At 58.2% G+C, this 16,937-nt stretch overlaps 1 protein-coding gene across 9 annotated transcripts in view; it reads left to right on the forward strand.

Annotated features, from left to right (window-relative positions):
- Positions 1-16,937, forward strand: part of EPB41L1 (erythrocyte membrane protein band 4.1 like 1) — a 47,127-nt gene that overhangs the window by 15,642 nt on the left and 14,548 nt on the right. For 5 of the 9 annotated variants that reach the window (XM_057424599.1, XM_057424602.1, XM_057424604.1 and 2 more), the window contains exons 2-15: positions 4,937-5,120; positions 5,858-6,022; positions 8,123-8,227; positions 8,306-8,348; positions 8,977-9,052; positions 9,324-9,542; positions 9,625-9,712; positions 10,026-10,178; positions 10,938-11,035; positions 11,145-11,320; positions 11,663-11,811; positions 12,251-12,286; positions 14,404-14,595; positions 15,777-15,875. In XM_057424599.1, the coding sequence (XP_057280582.1) occupies positions 4,962-5,120; positions 5,858-6,022; positions 8,123-8,227; positions 8,306-8,348; positions 8,977-9,052; positions 9,324-9,542; positions 9,625-9,712; positions 10,026-10,178; positions 10,938-11,035; positions 11,145-11,320; positions 11,663-11,811; positions 12,251-12,286; positions 14,404-14,595; positions 15,777-15,875 (1,758 nt within the window). In that variant the 5' untranslated portion in view covers positions 4,937-4,961. Of the gene's footprint in view, positions 1-623; positions 782-4,936; positions 5,121-5,857; positions 6,023-8,122; positions 8,228-8,305; positions 8,349-8,976; positions 9,053-9,323; positions 9,543-9,624; positions 9,713-10,025; positions 10,179-10,937; positions 11,036-11,144; positions 11,321-11,662; positions 11,812-12,250; positions 12,287-14,403; positions 14,596-15,776; positions 15,876-16,937 lie in introns of those variants that run through there. The other 4 variants (XM_057424600.1, XM_057424607.1, XM_057424603.1 and 1 more) reach the window with 4 other exon arrangements.

Genomic DNA, 16,937 nt, shown 5'->3' on the forward strand with positions numbered 1-16,937 from the left:
GGCTTAGTGTGCTCTGGAGCTTGTGTCCAAGCTGGTGGGTGCTCCCTGGTACAAGGCACCTGTGCAGTGTTACCTAGCCCCAGTGCTGTCCCCCAAGGGACAAGGAGTATCGTGCCGTGGAGGTAGGGATGTGTTGGGTGTCACGCTCTGCACTTCACTGTGGACAAGGGTGATGAAAGAGCTTCTGTTCAGCTCTTGCTGCTGGTGCATCTGCAAGCTGAGGAGTGCAAGTGGGGTTGCTTAGAGAGGTGTTTTGGAGGCAATGTAGTGTTTGCTGCCCTAGAACCCCATGTAAGAGATGGGGCCAGGGGGTGATGCAAGAAAGTGCCAGATTAACTTGGGATGAAGATGTACAGTGGGTCCGGCTCCTCGCTGAGCAGCCAGTGCAGAGTGTGAGCCCTCCCTTCGCTGACAGTGCATGTAAAGGGCAGGATCCTGGCAGGATCGAAGCCTGTGATGGCTCTTTGGTGCCTTGCCCTTAATGAGTCGGCTGTTTGCAGGCAAGGGGTGCAGATGGGGCAGGCACCCGCATCGATGTGGGACCCTCCTGCCATGCCACGGGGCTGCGCTGCGGACACGGAGCTCTTGGCGAGGGGGGAGCCCGGCAGTGGGATGGGAAAGCAGCCTGGTTCCCAGCTCTGCTGTGGCTGCGGTGCACATCAATCACTGCACGGGGGTGTTGGGGTTGGGAAGAGGCGGCTCTGCAGAAGGCGCTGCCTCGGACGCGGCGGCAGCCTGGCCGCGATGAGCTCTGCTGGAGCCATGGGGAGCTGGCACCAAGGTAGGGCTGGCCCCGCGCAGCGGCGGCAGCTCCGCGGGATGCTCTGGATTCAGCTGGAAGCGGGGCCCAGTGCGGGGAGCACCAGTCTGGGTGGGATGCAGGTCCTGGAGCCTGGATGGGGGCCGGGGCTCTGTTCCAGCTGGGAACAGTTTGGGGCAGTGCAGATCTCTGCCTGGCCGGTCCTGCATGAGCAGGAGCGCTGTGCAGGCGCCGGGAGCTGCGGACGCGCTGCGTTTCTTTTCTCCCCCCTTCATCACAAGCAGGGTGGCTCATAGGGATTTTGGCCCTGCTGCAGAGCAGCACAGGAGAGCTCTCCGGGCTGCCTGATGCACTGCAGAGCAGTGTGGGGATTTGCATGTCCCCCAGTGCCAGGGACTGAGTGACAAAGGGGCTCAGGGGGCTGCATGGTGCCAGGGCTCTGGGGACCGTTTTCCTTTTCACTTTTTATGTGTCCTTGGAGGATTCCCAGGTTTCCCCACTGAGACTCCTCTCGTGGTTCCAGGATGGCTGCAAGCTGCTGCCTCTGCTCTTATCCTACCTGTCCCCTGCCAGCTCAGCTTGAGCCCCACAGCACGGGTGCTGGGTGCCAGCATGGGGCTTTGCACAGAGACTTATGCCTGCCCCTGTCTGTGATGCTTCACAAGTGAAGTGTCGTGGATGGGCAGCATCTTTGGTAGGGAGGAAGGTGGGGAAAGCAGAGCCCAGGAGCAAAGGGCTCAGCCTGGAAACCCAGCCCATCAACAGGGAGTGAATGGGGAAGGGGAAAGCAGGCGCAGGCAAAACCCTGTTTGGAGGTGGAAGGGAGGGAAAGGCTCTGTGGGGGGAGTGCTGCGGAGGCTGGAGCCAGGATATGGTGGGGAAGTGTGGGGGCAGAGCGTCTGGGAAAGCCGTGAATCCACACTCCAGCTTGAAGGGAGGAAAGAGGAAAACACCAAGGGAAGGAGGAGCAGGCAGAGAGATGATGGGAGGAGATTATAGGCATGACAAGCAGGTCTACTTCTGATCCTGCTAAGGCTTTCTTTGCAGTGTACCATTCACACGTGTCTGATTCGCTAACCCGGAGCCTCGAATGGCTCCAGCCGTTTCTTGCCCTGAGGAGAACATCCCTCAGTTTGGACCCATTTTGAGTCCAGTTGTAGCAGAAGCGAGCTGGCCCTTGCCAAATCCAGGGCTGTGGGTGTGGAGGAGTCCTTTATCCAGCACCCTGCACAGAGGAAGGGTCTGGGGATGGTTCCTGCTGCCTGGGCAGGTGGAGCTGCTCCAGCCCTAGCTGCAATTCCAAGGGAGCAAGCATGAGCAAGGCTAAGGGCTGGGATGCCCGGCCAGGCTGCCAGGATTGGGTGCTGCTCCTGCTGAGGGTGATATTTAGAAGCAAAAGATTTGGGACGGCGTTTCCACTGGTCTCAATCAGGGTTGCTGCAATTGTGGTCAAAAACTCTTCTAAAGGTTTGTGATGACAGTTTGTCAGTTGAGATGTCCCTTTGGCAGCACGCTGGGACCCATGTCCTCTCTCAGCCCATGGTCCCCCACACTGGGGTCTCCTGGGGGGGCTGCACCGCAGGATGGGCCAGCAGGCACAGATGCAAGCAGTGCTGGGGCCAGTGGCAGTGCTGCAGGCAGCTCCATGCTCCCGTCCTCTCTGCTCAGCTCCACCGTGGGCAGAGGACCGCAGGCAGCAGCGCTGCCCACACGGACATGGCACCAGCTCCTGAATGCAGCCGTTGTGGCTGTGCCCGGCCGTGCCAGTGTGACCCCCCCTGCCTGTGCTGGGACCGTGCACATCTGCAGGGCTCAGCTGCAGCTGTGCTGTGCCCCTGAGGTCGCTGGCTTCCCTGGCATACCCGTCTTCCTCGGGGCATCTCCTGGACCCTTCTACCCCAGCAATGAGTTTGCAGCCACATGCAGGGGAGAGTGAGGGGCTTCCTGCTCCTTCTTGAGCCCATCCTGCCGTGGGAGCCTGGAGGGGCTCATTCCTCCCTCCTCCCATGTTCCACACTGCTGGGGTAGGAGCAGTGCCATAGGGATGGGCTCAGTGGGACCCATTGCTGCACTCATCAGTGCTTAGATTTCTTCTGAGCCTGGTCTCCCTTCCAAGGTGCAGGAATGGTGGTGTTGGGGTCCCCGTTGGTCTGGGTTGTGCTGGAACCTGGGAAAGGTGCCAGTGGTCGGGATCCCAAAGAACAGTGGCAGGAGAAGCCAGTCCATGATGGGAGCAGGAGATGGTACCCAAGGGCTTGCCAGACAGACCCCTTTGACAGGGCTCCTCCACCTTGGCACCCTGTCTCCTGTGCTCATTTGGTCCCTGGATCAGGCTCCTTGCCTATTGTCAGAAGGATTGAGCTGGAGCTTCATAGGCAAAGGGTAGGAATGGCTGGGAGAGATGGGGTAAATTCCTGGTTTGCCACCCTTAAACATCCCCCATCATTTCCCCAGGGACCAGTGCTTCCCGGTGAGGGGCAAAAACAATTTGGAAGAAAGTTTAGAAACCTCCAGTGTGAAAGCTTTTGGCCCAAAGTGCTGGTTGTCATTTTAAACATTAAAAACTTCACATGCCGGGATCCAAATGGAAGAGGTTGGGAATGATCCGCACAGGAATTGGAGCTGGGAGCGCACAACTGCTTCAGTTCACAGCAGCCCTGTTTCCTCTGTGGAACAAATAAACCACTGGTGACCTTTGGAATCTTCTCGTGCCCTCAGCCGAGCCCTGGGCTCCGCAGGAGAAGCAGAGCTGATGTTTCTCAGGGGCCGGTGGCAGCTTGTCCTGTCAGCAGGGGTGAGATCCTGGCTCTTGGTGTGAACCAGGTCCCTCTGCGGTGTCACTGCCGATGGGCTGTGGGACAAGGCTGATTCTGGGCAGGGTGCCTTGCTCTTTCCCTTCCCTTGCCTCCTTTCTGAGCCAGTTTTAGCAGTTTCTTTGGGTAGGGTTTCGCATGTCCCCGTTGTGCCGAGGACACAGAGGTGGGACACGAGCTGTGGTGTGAGGTGTAAAGGAAAGCCAGCAGCTTTGTGGAGGACACCGAGCTTAGTGGCGCAGCTGATGCACCAGAGGGATGGGATGTCACCCAGCGGGACCTTGGCAGGCTGGAGACATGGCCCTGGGTGAACATCATGAAGGTCACCCAGGCCAAGTGCAAGGTCCTGCACATGGGTCGGGGCAATCCCCAGCACCAGCACAGGCTCGGGCTGGGTGGGAGGAAAGCAGCCGTGAGGAGAAGGACTTGGGGATGCTGGTGGGTGACCGGCTGGATGAGGAGCTGGCTGGGGCCTGGGCAGCTAGAGTGGCGAATGGGTGACAGTCACAAAGGGTGCTTGATGTCCTGTGCTTGTGTGGATCATCCCAGGAGCACTTGCCAGCCCCGTGCTGTGTTTGCATAAAGGTTTAAAAACTATAAAGGTGGTGAAACCCCGTTACTGAGCCCCCCAGCCTGAGGTGCTTCCACCTCCCCTGTTCCTGGCCTGGGGTTTGGTTTTGCATCTTGCATGGGACAGGCAAGTCTTGTCCCACCGCTGTGTGGGGTCTGGCCATGCCAGTCGTGGGAACTCAGCATGCTGTTGCTGCTGGGAACTCCAGAGGGGCAAAACAACAGCCATCCTGGATGCAGTGTATGGAGATGTCCATGTTTGCCATTTCCTGTGTGAGTGCAGCCTTTAACCTGACTCAGCTTGGTGTTTCCTCCCAGGATAAACCCTTCTGCCCATAAAAAGTACCAGTGAAGGTTCTGAAGGCCCCAGGGCTGTGGGGAGCAGGGGGTTATGGCCAGCCCCACTCCCATCTGTGACTGAGGCGTGGGGCATGAGCCCTGTGCCCTGAGCATGGCGGGTGTCCATCCCCACACCTCTGCCTCACCTCTTCCAGCTCATTCATGATCATGGGATCATTCCCAACCGCTTCCATTTGGTTCTCAGCATCCTGAAGGATGCTGGATTCACAGGGAGTCCTGTGAAATCCTGCTGCCACCACCCTTTGCAGAGCCATCTCCTGGCAGGGGCAGGGAGCTGGGTGTCCGGCAGCACACCTGTGTGTGCAGGCAGTGGGGCAGAGATGGGCAGGTCCCATTACATCTGAGGCATCCCAGGCTGCTGGCTGCCCGGCAGCATCCTCCATCCCCATGCACCCAGGTGACATCTCCTGTCTTCCATTGTGGGCGGTGGCAGTGGCAGAGCAGGGTGACCATCGGCCATGACGACGGAGACGGGTCCTGGTTCGGATGTGAGGAACGCACAGGAGGAGGCTCCGCAGCAGCAGCTGGAAGCAGCCGCAGCCACCAACCCCTCCGGCCGGGACACCGAGGTCAATGAGAAGCCTGGAGCACAGTCTGATGCCCGAAATACAGAGCTGGTGAGTGAATGAATGGGTGCTGTTAGATGCAGCAGAGAGGAAAGCACAGCAGAGGAATGGGCTCCTCATCAGGGACTGTAGTGACAGGACAAGGGGTGATGAGTTAAAACTTAAACAGGGGAAGTTCAGGTTAGATAGATAATGAGGAAGAAGTTCTTTACTGTGAGGGTGGTGAGGTGCTGGAACGGGTTACCCAAGGAAGTTGTGAATGCTCCATCCCTGGCAGTGTTCAAGGCCAGGTTGGACAGAGCCCTGGGGACACGGTTTAGTGTGAGGTGTCCCTGCCCATGGCAGGAGGTGGAATTGGATGATCTTAAGGTCCTTTTCAACCCAAACCATTCTATGACTATGCCAGCACTCTGCTACCCATCACCATGTCCTTGCTGCAGCGCAGGGGCTGTAAGGAGCCCAGTGAGGTGGGCACCTGCCCTGTGCTGCTGGCCCCAGAGGAACATTCTGGAGGGGCCCAGGGCAATGGATGGGCTCTGCCTACACAGGTCCTTGTGAACAGGCAGAAGGAGCGGTGCGGCAGCACAAGGTGCTGACTGTGCTGGAAATGGCCAGCGCAGGAAGGGAGGAAGTGGTTGTCCCATGTCTCAGGACTGAGGTGCCCCTGATGGCAGCCTCGGAGCCCCCAGGGAACTGTGCTGTTCCTCTGCTGCCTGCTGTTCGAGGGCTTTCCCCATCTGTCTGCCTGTCCATCCTGGCAGCAGTGCCTGTGTATCTCCCCACTCCAGGGCACAGATATGGAGGAGAAGGACTACAGCGAGACGGATGGTCTCTCTGACAAAACAACCCCCAGCAAGACCCAGAAGTCACCCCAGAAAACCAGCAAGAAAGTGAAGAGTGCCCTCTGCAGAGTGACCCTGCTTGATGCCTCCGAGTATGAGTGCGAGGTGGAGGTGAGTCCCAGCTTCAGGTGCTGCACTGGCACCAAGGGGAGGATGCATCTCATCTCAGACAAGCGAGTCCCCAGTGTCAGGCCGCTTCCAAGGACACCTTTGTAGTGTCTCCTATAGAAAAAGATCCACAGAAATAGCCATTTAGGTTGAAATGTCGAAATAAGTGAAAAATCTGCAAAGACGGACCCTAGCAGGGAATTTCAGCCCAATGAATCCGAACTTGGCAGCTACTCACAATAGAAAACAATGCCTAAAAAGCAGAAGCTTAATAGATGGGGGATAGAGCTCTGCCTGGCAATATGTGCACGACACATCCATGTGCCAGCCTGTCTGCTGACACCTCGAGCACGCGGCGTGTTGGCTGTCCCGTGAGCTGAGGCAAAGGATGTGTGTGCACGTGTTCGTGCGAAGAGGCTGACAGGCGTGGGCCCTCCTGGCTGTGTGCATCAGCTGGGTTTGTGTCCGTGCTCTCTGTGTTCATCTTCTCATCCCTCCATATAAAACCAGCAGGACAGGGATCGTGTGTGAAGTTGGTGTGTGTGTGTGTGTGTGTGTAAGGGTGATAGATGTACACATCCTTTAGCTGCATCCTTGTGCGTGCAGGCAGGGTCCAGCACACCCCAGTGTTTGTGCAGTGTCACAAGTGTGTGGCGTGGGCTTGCACAAGTGCACATGGGTGCACATTTCCCTGGTAGTGGCTGTCACTACAGGAGACAAAGAGCTGCCTTGACACTGGAGGATGCTGCAGGGCTGCTTCATCTGCTGCCAGCACAGGGACCTCTCCCTTCCAGGACAGACTGCGGACACGCAGGGTTAAATCAGGAGTTGAGGCAGGGTTTCGTGGAAGGGTCCTATCCTGCAGGGCTAAAGGCAGCTGGGAGGAGCAGTACCTACCAGGAGTGCCTCTTTCTGTCCCCAGCACTCCCTCCTGTCTCCTGCCATGGGCTGGGGAAGGTGGCACTGGTCTGACCTGTAGCATCGTCCCGCTGGGATGAGCATCTTTAGGGACTGGTAACTTTGCTTAAGAATGTAAAAACTGAGTTGTTGAGGAGCAGAGCTGCTGGTGCCTTTGCCAGGGAGAGCTTTGCATTTGCTGCTGGTGAATGAGCAATCGGGTTTTTGTTGGCAGCAGCTCGGAGCTGGCTGCACAGAGTGGACCTGCATCTGTATGCAGGTCCTGCCTCCCCCAGGTCTTGGCTGCACAGGGTTGATGAATGCGAGGAGCGTGGCTGCCTGGGACAGCCAGTGATGGGGGGATCTGGCCCCCTGCCTGTGGCACAGGCAGCAGAGCCTTTGATCTCAGCAGCCCTGACTGTCCTTTAGCAGTAAAATTTGTCACAAAGCCGTGTAAAGATGGGTTGTCACAGAGATGAAAGCCCTCCTGAAGAAGAAAAGGAGTGGAGAGCACCCCAAGGACTGCAGGAGGCTCATGGGGCACATGAGCAGCTGGTGTGAATCGCCATCCCCTGGCTCTCCCTGTAGCACTGGCCAAGCCAAACAGGCATGCAAGCACAAACCTGGTTACAGGCTCACTGGCAGCTTCATGAGCAGAGCAATACCCCACACTAGGCATGGGCAAGGATGAGCTCTCTGCTGTTGTAGTGCAGAGGATGGGGTCAACTTTGAGAGCTGCTGCTCTCTGAAGAAGCCACCTGGGGTATAGAGAGAGGGTTTAATGTAGAAAGGCTGGTGCTGCTTTTCTTCTTCCTTTCTTGCAGGCCCCATGGGAATAGCTGTGCCTTGCCTGCATGCTTAATGGAGGCTTAATTCACTTAAAGTCAAAAAGGGAGTCAGACTTCAGTGTGACACCCTCTCTGGTTTGGCATCACTGTCTCCTGGTGTGATGGGGCACTGGGGTCTTCCCGGCTGGTGGGACCTGCTTCCTGTACCACACTGAATGGGTTTGAGCATGCCCTGCGGCCACCTGAGTGGTGCTGCTGGGTGAGAGGCTGCTCTCAAAGGCAGCTCAGCACCTTCTGGTGGTCACCCGGAGGGGCCAGGGCTGCCCTGACCCTCCCCAGTGCTCCCTGCCTGCACGCACCGGGTCTCCAGGAGCACAGGGGAGCTGGTTCACCATCGGGCTCTCCGTGTCTCCAACAGAAGCACGCCCGAGGCCAGATCCTGTTTGACATGGTGTGTGAGCACCTCAACCTCCTGGAGAAGGACTACTTTGGCCTCACCTTCTGCGACTCGGACAGCCAGAAGGTGAGGATGGGGGAGCCCCCTATGGCCGCCCTCTCTGTGGGTGGGGGACACCCCTGACCTGCTGTCTCCTCCTTGCAGAACTGGCTGGACCCTTCCAAGGAGATCAAGAAGCAGATCCGCAGTAAGTGCTCAGTGTCCATCCTCCCCAGGCCTGGAGCATCCCGGGGAGGTGGGGTGTCCAGATGTCCTCTGGCCAATCCCCTTCCCACCTCTGTCCAGGGTGGGACCTTTGGCAGGTGGCCTGGGGACAGGGATCCTCTTGCTGCCTGTTACCTACCTCTGCTCCTACTCATGACAGGCATGGGGGTCAAAGGACCCTGTCCATGCCACTGGAGAGCTGGCTGAGACCTGGACCCTCTTTGGGTGCCATTCCCACCTGCCCTGAGCAGTGAGGACAGGGATGGGGGCCTTGTTTGGAACAGGTCACGGGGTGCCTTTGCCCATGATGCTGTTGCCTTGCTGGCGTGGCAGAAGGGCTGTTGCCCAAGGTGTCACCTTCTGGGACATGTGAGGCTTTCGCTGTGACATTGATAGTCACGCTCAGCTGATGGCTCCTGAAGTTGTGGTGCCTTTCTCTCCCCAGCCGTTTGGGGACAATTAACCAAGTCATGCTAGTGTCCCAAGGGCTGTTCTGGCAGCTTCTGGAGCCCCCTTGTGCCTGCCCAGTGCCAGGCTTGGGGAAAGCAGTGGGACCACGTGGATGCTTGGATGCTCCTGTCCTTACTGCTCTCTCCCCTCCTCTCCCCTAGGCGGGCCCTGGAACTTTGCTTTCACTGTGAAGTTTTACCCTCCAGACCCTGCCCAGCTCACGGAGGACATCACAAGGTGAGGAGCATCCCTCCATGGGCACAGCTGCCAGGGCTAAGACCAGCTGGGAGTGCATGGAAGGGAAGGGCTCAGGCAGGATGTGGGCAACGAGGGGATGTCTGGGGGCTCGTTGTCCATGTAGCGTGTCTGACTCATGCAGAACAGGACCAGGAAGGTGGCCACGTAGCATGAAGATAGCAGTCCCCGTGGAGAGCAGTGCACGGTGGGGTGCATTAGGGAGCCCCGGCAAGTGCCTCTGCCCTGCTCTCACCCTCTGCCCCTCCTGCAGATACTACCTGTGCCTGCAGCTCCGTGCGGACATCATCACGGGGCGCCTGCCCTGCTCCTTTGTCACACACGCTCTGCTGGGCTCCTACGCCGTGCAGGCTGAGCTGGGCGACTACGATGCCGAGGAGCACGTGGGCAACTACGTCAGCGAGCTCCGCTTTGCGCCCAACCAGACGCGGGAGCTGGAGGAGCGCATCATGGAGCTGCACAAGACCTACCGGTGAGCCCCGGCACAGGACGGGCTGGTGGCCTCGTGCCTGGTGGGCACCCGAACACGTGTCCCCCTCTCTGTCTCCCTGCAGGGGAATGACCCCCGGGGAAGCGGAGATCCACTTCCTGGAGAACGCCAAGAAGCTCTCCATGTACGGGGTGGATCTACACCACGCCAAGGTACAGGGCTGTGGGGCTGCCAGATCAATGACCAGTGCCACCCCATCCTGCCCTGCTGTTTGCACACCCCCTCCCTGCCCAAGCCCTCTTCACACAATGAAGGTTCAACAAGGACATGGCTCTGGGTGGCTCTGTGTTGGAGCAGAGGAGCTCCAGAGATCCAACCTCAACCATTCTGTGTGATGCAGTGACCTCTCTGTCAGCCAGTCCCCTGTAGCAGAGCACCAAGCAGGAGGGAGCGTGGCACTGCTGGCTGGACTGGTTCTTACTGGGCAGCTGAGTAGTCCCCTCCTGTCCCTTTTGCTTCCTGCAGGACTCCGAAGGCATCGATATCATGCTGGGTGTCTGTGCCAACGGCCTCCTCATCTACAGGGACCGGCTGAGGATCAACCGCTTCGCCTGGCCCAAGATCCTCAAGATTTCCTACAAGAGGAGCAACTTCTACATCAAGATCCGCCCGGGTGAGGTGGGTGCCATGTGCCAGTGCAGCCCCGGGCACAGCAGGGTGCCCACTGTGCTGGCCTGCGGCTGCCTGGTGGGGATGCCCTCGCCTGGCTCCAGCCTCTGCCCCAAGGGTCCCAGGCTGGTGTTCATGCTGGCCAGGAGAGCACATCTCCTGGGGTGGATGGAGGCTTTCAGCGAGTGTTTTCTTGTTCGTGCTCTTTTCTCACTGATAAAGTGACTTCAGCAGGCTGAGGGCACCCCAGGCTCCTTCCCCCACCAGGCGTGTGCTGTGAGGCCAAGGGTGTAGGGAGGTCACCCAGCAAGGGAGGTTGAGGGCTATTTTTGATGAGACTTCCACGTTTCCCATGCTTTTTAGTTTGTTTTCTGACTTTATTTTCACTCTTTTCACTTTGATATGCACCGATGGGAGAGTGCATTTCCACCCACCTTCTCCAGCAGGCAGGAGGGCAAGGAGAGTGCATCTAAAATGGAGAGTAATGCCTTCTCACCAAGTTGAGCTGTTAAAAGGGTTTTGTTTCTTGAGGGAATTTATCTTGTGCTAAAAAGCCATTTACAGTTGAGGGAAGTGCTTAGGCCAGAAGTGTTGGGATGTAATCTCACCACTGAGTGGGGCTGGGCATGGACCTTCCCAGCACTGCTTTGAAGAAGACTTCTTTTGCGTGGTCGTGGCTCCTGCCAGGGGAACCTGAGTGCCTTGGCATCCCATCATGTCCTTTAGGGCAGGATCTGCCTATAACAGCGTGTCTCTGTCTCCCCCAAGTACGAACAGTTTGAGAGCACCATTGGCTTCAAGCTGCCCAACCACCGCTCTGCCAAGCGTCTTTGGAAGGTCTGCATAGAGCATCACACCTTCTTCAGGTGAGGCAGACCTTCTCCAGGCCTCCCTTCTTGGAGGCAGACACGCAGTGGGTACACCTGGCGGGCACGGCTGGGGTTGCTGATGCCATTCCACCTCTCTCACACCTAGGCTGGTGTCCCCGGAGCCGCCTCCCAAGGGATTCCTGGTGATGGGCTCCAAGTTTCGGTACAGCGGGCGCACGCAGGCGCAGACCCGGCAGGCCAGCGCCCTCATCGACCGCCCGGCTCCCTTCTTTGAGCGCTCCTCCAGCAAACGGTACACCATGTCTCGCAGCCTTGACGGAGGTATGCCCCAAATTGGGGAGGGGGAGGGAGATTGGTCCCTGGGGGAGCGAGGGGGATGCTGTCCGCCTCATCTGGCAGGGTTATAGGATCCAGCAGGCTTCCTTCTGGAGGCTGTCCCCAGCCGCATCCCCATGGCACCCCAAGTGATAGCTTAGATTACCCTCACAGGGGGATAGGGTTGGGCAGCAAGCTCCCTGTGCCCTGGGACCCCCTGCTGTGGGGCACTGAAGGCTCCCGAGCCCCCAGGTGTGAGCTGGCAGGGGCAGGGGACAGGGGCTGTGGGGCTGGGGAGGGTTTGGGGCTGGCAGGGCTGGGGTGATCTGGGCTCTCCTCCACGGGCAGAGTTCTCGCGCCCAGCCTCCGTCAGCGAGAACCACGACGCCGGGGCGGAGGGCGAGAAGCAGGATGAGGACGGTGAGTTTGGGAGCAGGAGACGGTCCGAGACGGAGGACGAGGAGGTGACCACCCCGACGAAGATCAAGGAGCTGAAGGTACAGATGGGACGGGCAGAGGAGGGTGGATGGAGGGAGCAGGCTGGCTCACGTCTGGAGAGGGCTGGTGGGATTCTTGGGACATGGCACTTGGCCTCACCAGTGGAAATGGGGCTGTCAGACGTGCTCAGCTCAACTCTGATTGCCCACGTGTCCAGGTAGTCTCAAAGTTCATCCCGAGGCAGGGCTGGATCTGGGAGCAGCCCCACTCTAGGACAGGGGTGGGGATTGGGCAGGCCAAGCACACGGGGCACCCACTCCCCGCTCCATCCCCCAGGCTGGGCCAGGGACACCCCAGCCTGTTTTAGCTCCATGCTGCAGTGGGAGGGGGGATCTGGTCCTTCTGCACCCCACCAGCCCATCGACTTAACTGTGATGTTTGTGACAAGTTCCCTCGACTGACCCTGCTGGTTACTTTTAACCCTCTCTTTGCTGCCAGCCGGAGCACGAAACAACCCCCAGGCACAAGCAGGAGGTATTCTCTCTCTGGAGTATCGTAGTCCTCATTGGTGCATCATATTGTCCATCCTTCCCAAAGCAACACTGTGTGTCACCCTATTTACTGGAATACAAGATGCACTGGGGCAGGGGGTTGGATGCTAGAGGAGCCCGATGAGCAGACAGCTGGGGGTCTGCCCCAGCGCGCACACGGCATCTTCTATCCCACTAAGTAAGGGAGTCCTAATCGTACGTGTGAGCAAGAGCCCTCCCAAGGTGCAACGGCGCCGAGTCCTTGGCCTGTTGGGAAGACCTGGCTTCTGCTCCTGTTCCTGACTGCGCCATGTCCTCGCCTCGTGTCTCCTCTCCGCCCAGCCCTACAGCCATAGCTCCTCGTGCAGGCCGGTCCCATCGCTCCCACCGACACCCTGACCCGTGCTCTGCTTTCGCCTGACCCAAACCACCACCGTCACCCACCCTGCTCTCCTGCAGCCCGGCTCTGCTCCGCTGGGAGCCGGCTGGAGCTCCTCACGGCACTGCGGCTGCCAGCCCACCCCTCCGGGGGCAAGTGAATGGCCTCAAGCTGCACCAGGGGAGGTTTAGATGGAGATGAGGAGCAATTCCTTCCCCAGAGGGTGCTCAGGCATTGGAACAGGCTGCCCAGGGCAGGGCTGGAGTCACCGTCCCTGCAAGTGCTCACACACTGTGTAGACAATGCCCTCAGTGCCATGGGTTAGTGGTGTCCTTGGCAGTGCTGGGGATGGTTGGACTTAAAGGTCTTTCCAACCTGGTTGATTCTGTGGGTCTCTGAGCTGCCTTCAGTGGCAGCAGCAGCACCCATTCCCGTGCCAGAGGGAAGCTGCCTGGCTCTGCCTGCCCGGAGTGCTGGCTGTCACAGAGAAGAGAGGGGCTGCGCCCTTCCCTACACAAACTCTGATGTCAATGGTGGGTCCCCATCAGGAATGTTTCATCCCAGCCTAGGATCCACAGCTGCTCCCAGGGGGTTCCCTCTCCACTCACAGTGGAACATGGATCTTCACTGGGGGTATCCACAGGGGCAAACACAGCCAGGTGGTGGGGTTTGCACCACACAGCCCTCAGCATCCCGCTCGGCACCGCAGGCAGACCCTGCCAGGGTAGTGGGCACCGGTCCCAGTCCCTCCCCTGGCCACCTCATTGCTTCCCCCGCTGCATGTGCATGTGCTGCTCCCCCAGTGCACCCCGAGCCCAGAGGTGGGCAAACCATGAAGCACTTCTCCGTGGCTCCATGGGCAAGTCTTTTCCATGAGTTGTGCTGAGCCTTCAGGGTCTGTGAAATTTGGAAGGGCTTTTCATGGGGCTCTCTTGGGTCTCTGGGCTGTTGCTGAGGAGAAATACTGGGGGAGTATTTTAGGTGACTCGTTTCGAACCTCAAAAGAGGTTTGAGTTTGAAGCCAGGGTCCTTGCTCTTGCTGGTTCTTGCTCTGAGCCAGTTTGCCCACCTCTGCGGCAGGACCAAGGGAGCCACCCTGGTGCCTGTACCGTGACCAAATGATGCTCTGAAGCCTAAACCCCACCTCGCACTTGAGCGCTCTGAGCTGTCCTCTCTCCACAGCAGGCTCAACCCCACCTCAGGCTGCTGTTGGGCCCAGGCTGGTCCATGGCGATCCAGGTTTGGATCCATGCTGGACATCTCTGACCTCCTGCCCTTCAGCAGAAGCCCAATTCAAATGAGCTCCATTGGAAATGCTGGTTTCCTGCCCTGTTGGGACAAAGGCTTGGGCTTCCTTTGTGCCTGGCACAACAGAGCAGCAGAGGAGGCTGCTGGTGTTTCCAATAGGTCCCGATCCCTTGCTGATCCCAAGCGAGAGCCAACTCTTCCTCCAAGTGGCTTAGCTTGCCCTCAGCAGGCCGTGCTGGAGATGCCAAAGGGGCATGCTGTGCCCATCACGGAGGAAAGCCTGCCACGCACATTCGGCCACGTGCTGCCTTTGCTGCTCCCTGCAATGGTCCTAGTGAGAGCTGCAGACCAGGGCGCTCTGATGCGCTGGTCATTTGGCTCTCGAGACCCTAAATTCAAGCCGAATGTGAAGCAAACCCTCCCAGTGCCCTTGCTTACCTCTTGCCTTGGCTGGTGCTTTAATCACCGCTTATCTTCCTCTCTCCTTCCCCAAGTTTTTAGACAAGCCAGAAGATGTTTTGCTGAAGCATCAGGCGAGCATCAATGAGCTGAAACGGACCCTGAAGGAGCCCAACAGCAAGCTGGTTCACAGGGACCGGGACAGGAGGCTGCCTTCCTCACCAGCCTCTTCCTCACCCAAGCACGAGGATGAAACACCAAAGGGAACCCCAGAAAAGGCCAGCGAGGTTTGTTCCACTGCTTCTCTCATGGAGGGGATGAAGCTGTTTGCAGGGAGGTGTTCCTTAGCTGTTGGCCTCCTGTGCTACGCTGGTGGTGGAGAATACGTGATGGGGATTGGGGTGAAGGGAGGGGGTCTTTGTCCAGGCTGTTGTCTGCAAGTTTTGTAAGGGTTTAACTGTTTTCACACTGCTGGTAGTGATCTCCCCTTGTGCCCAGGCACTTGGTGTTGAACTTCTCGTCCTTCCCCTGTTTTGGGGGACCTGAGAGTTGGGCTGTGGCTTTGTTACCCCATGAGATGGGGCTTTCCTCACCCTTCCCACCAGCAAGGCTACCTTGGGGCTGTGCCTGGGTGGTGTCCTCAGCAGAGCAGGACCCAGCGCTGCACAGAGGTGCCCATGGTGCTCCCACCAGCCGGGACCTGGTGGAGGGGCAGGTGGTGTCACACCAACATCCTGCACACACACGTCCTCCCTGCTGGCTTTGTGGTGGGACCATGAGTGTGAAAGGAAGAGAGCTGGAATTGGGGGTGCTGGGAGCCCCCAGTTCTGTGTGAGGTGTGTGGATGGGGCACAGATGGATGCTCTGTGGTGCTGGGCTCCTGGTTGGCTTGGGACGGGCATTGTGTGGCAAGGCCATCCCCATCACCAGCCTGGGTGCCCTCTCCCTGCTTGCTCTCCACTCTGTAGTGTTCTCTCCCCCAGGGTGGCTCTGGAGCCAGTCCTGTGCCCACTGCACTGGGGATGGCTCCAGGCAGGGGGGATCCACACACAGGAACCCCTCTTGAGGATGTGGGGCTGGGCTGCGAGGAGGGTCTGGGGTGGCTGGGTAGGGGCTGTCTGCAGGGGATTCATGGTGTGCATGTGTACCTGCTGGTCCCCAGCACTGACCAGAGACCCAGGCAGAGGTGAGCTCATGGCCCTTAATCAAAGCACTGACCTGGGAAGAAGGACTTCACCCCACATCTCTTTTACAAGCAAATATATGAAGTGCAGAGATATAAACAGAGCATCTTGAGCTGGTATAGCTGTGACCTCTGTTCATCCATCTATCTATCCATCCATGCATCCATCCACCCACCTACCCATTTGTTCCTTCATTCCTTCTCACGCTCTCTCTCTGTCTCTCTCTGTCTCTCTCTTTCTCTCTCTTTTCCTCTGTGGGTGCTGGGGTTTCCATGCTGGCACAGACGATAGAAGAGGACACCCTAGACGATTTTGCATCTGACCACGGAGCTTCCCTAAGCATGGAGTCTTTCACGCAGAAAAGCCTTGTCTCCTCTCCTGAGGTTGTCACCATCCTCCTTCACTCTCCCCCTGCCCTGCCCTCACAGTTTTACCCCTCCATGGGGCCCTCCAGCCTGCCGAGGTGGCTCCTTGCCCTCTGAGCAGAGCTCGAGCCATTTGCTGCCCTCCCTGGGTGGGTCCCCTCCAGCAATGGGCAGGAGCCCTGGCCAGGTGAAATCTGTTCCCCTCGCTGTTTATTCTGGGCTGTGAGACAGGGCCCTGGGAGAGACCTTCCAGTGGAGCCCTGGTGTCACCCCCAGGCTGGCTGTGCTCTGGGTGAGGGGGCCATGGTGGAGACCTGGGATTCCCGAGGCGGTGCTGACCCAATGGCACAGGCGGGTGTTTGCTCCACGTGTCAGCAGGCAGCTACAAGCCGCCTTTAGCAACCCCTTGTGCTTTCCTCTCACGTTGGCTTCAGTTACACTTCCCCAGGCCCCCTGAAGGAGGGTATGTCTGAAGGCATCAAAAACGTTGGACTTGTCATGCTGCCTTCAATGCCTTCAGTTCAGTGTCATCCGAGAGCCCAGGGATGAGGAATGTGGGTGCTCAGCCCTGCTTGCAGGCAGGGTTTATGTCACGCAGTGGTGGGTGCTTCCCAGGATAGACAAGAGCAGAAGAAAACTGGTCTTTGAGACTTGGTTCTAGGCCAGCCTGGGCTTCCCAGCAGGTCTAGCACAGCAGCCAAGTTAGCTCTCATGGGTAAAACCCATCTGTGAAAGACCTCAGTGCAACCCAGTGCTCCTGGCGTTTGCTGGCTGCCTCTTTTCCCATTTCCATGGATTAGGAAGCACTAAAACCTACATTGGAGGCAGGTGTGGAGGAAGGGACCTGGAGAGCAGGCAGTGATTGGTGAAGGGGTATTGGAGAGCCATGTGTGAGTGATGCTGCAGGGAGCAAGGTCCAAACCAGCCTGTGATTCTATGATTCTTTGGCTATTTCTGATTCTCTTCCTTGTGGAAGCCCTTCCATTAGTAATTGGTTTTCCTCCTTTCTCACTCTCCTCTAATCTCATCTTCCTTTCCCTTCCCTCTTGTTCTACTTCCCTTTGCCCCCCTTTTTCCCCT

Source organism: Pezoporus wallicus, unplaced genomic scaffold, assembly GCF_028554395.1.
Source record: "Pezoporus wallicus isolate ANWC-B61680 ecotype Strahan unplaced genomic scaffold, APGP_CSIRO_Pwel_v1 contig_11996, whole genome shotgun sequence".
NCBI classification, from domain to species: Eukaryota; Metazoa; Chordata; class Aves; order Psittaciformes; family Psittacidae; genus Pezoporus; species Pezoporus wallicus.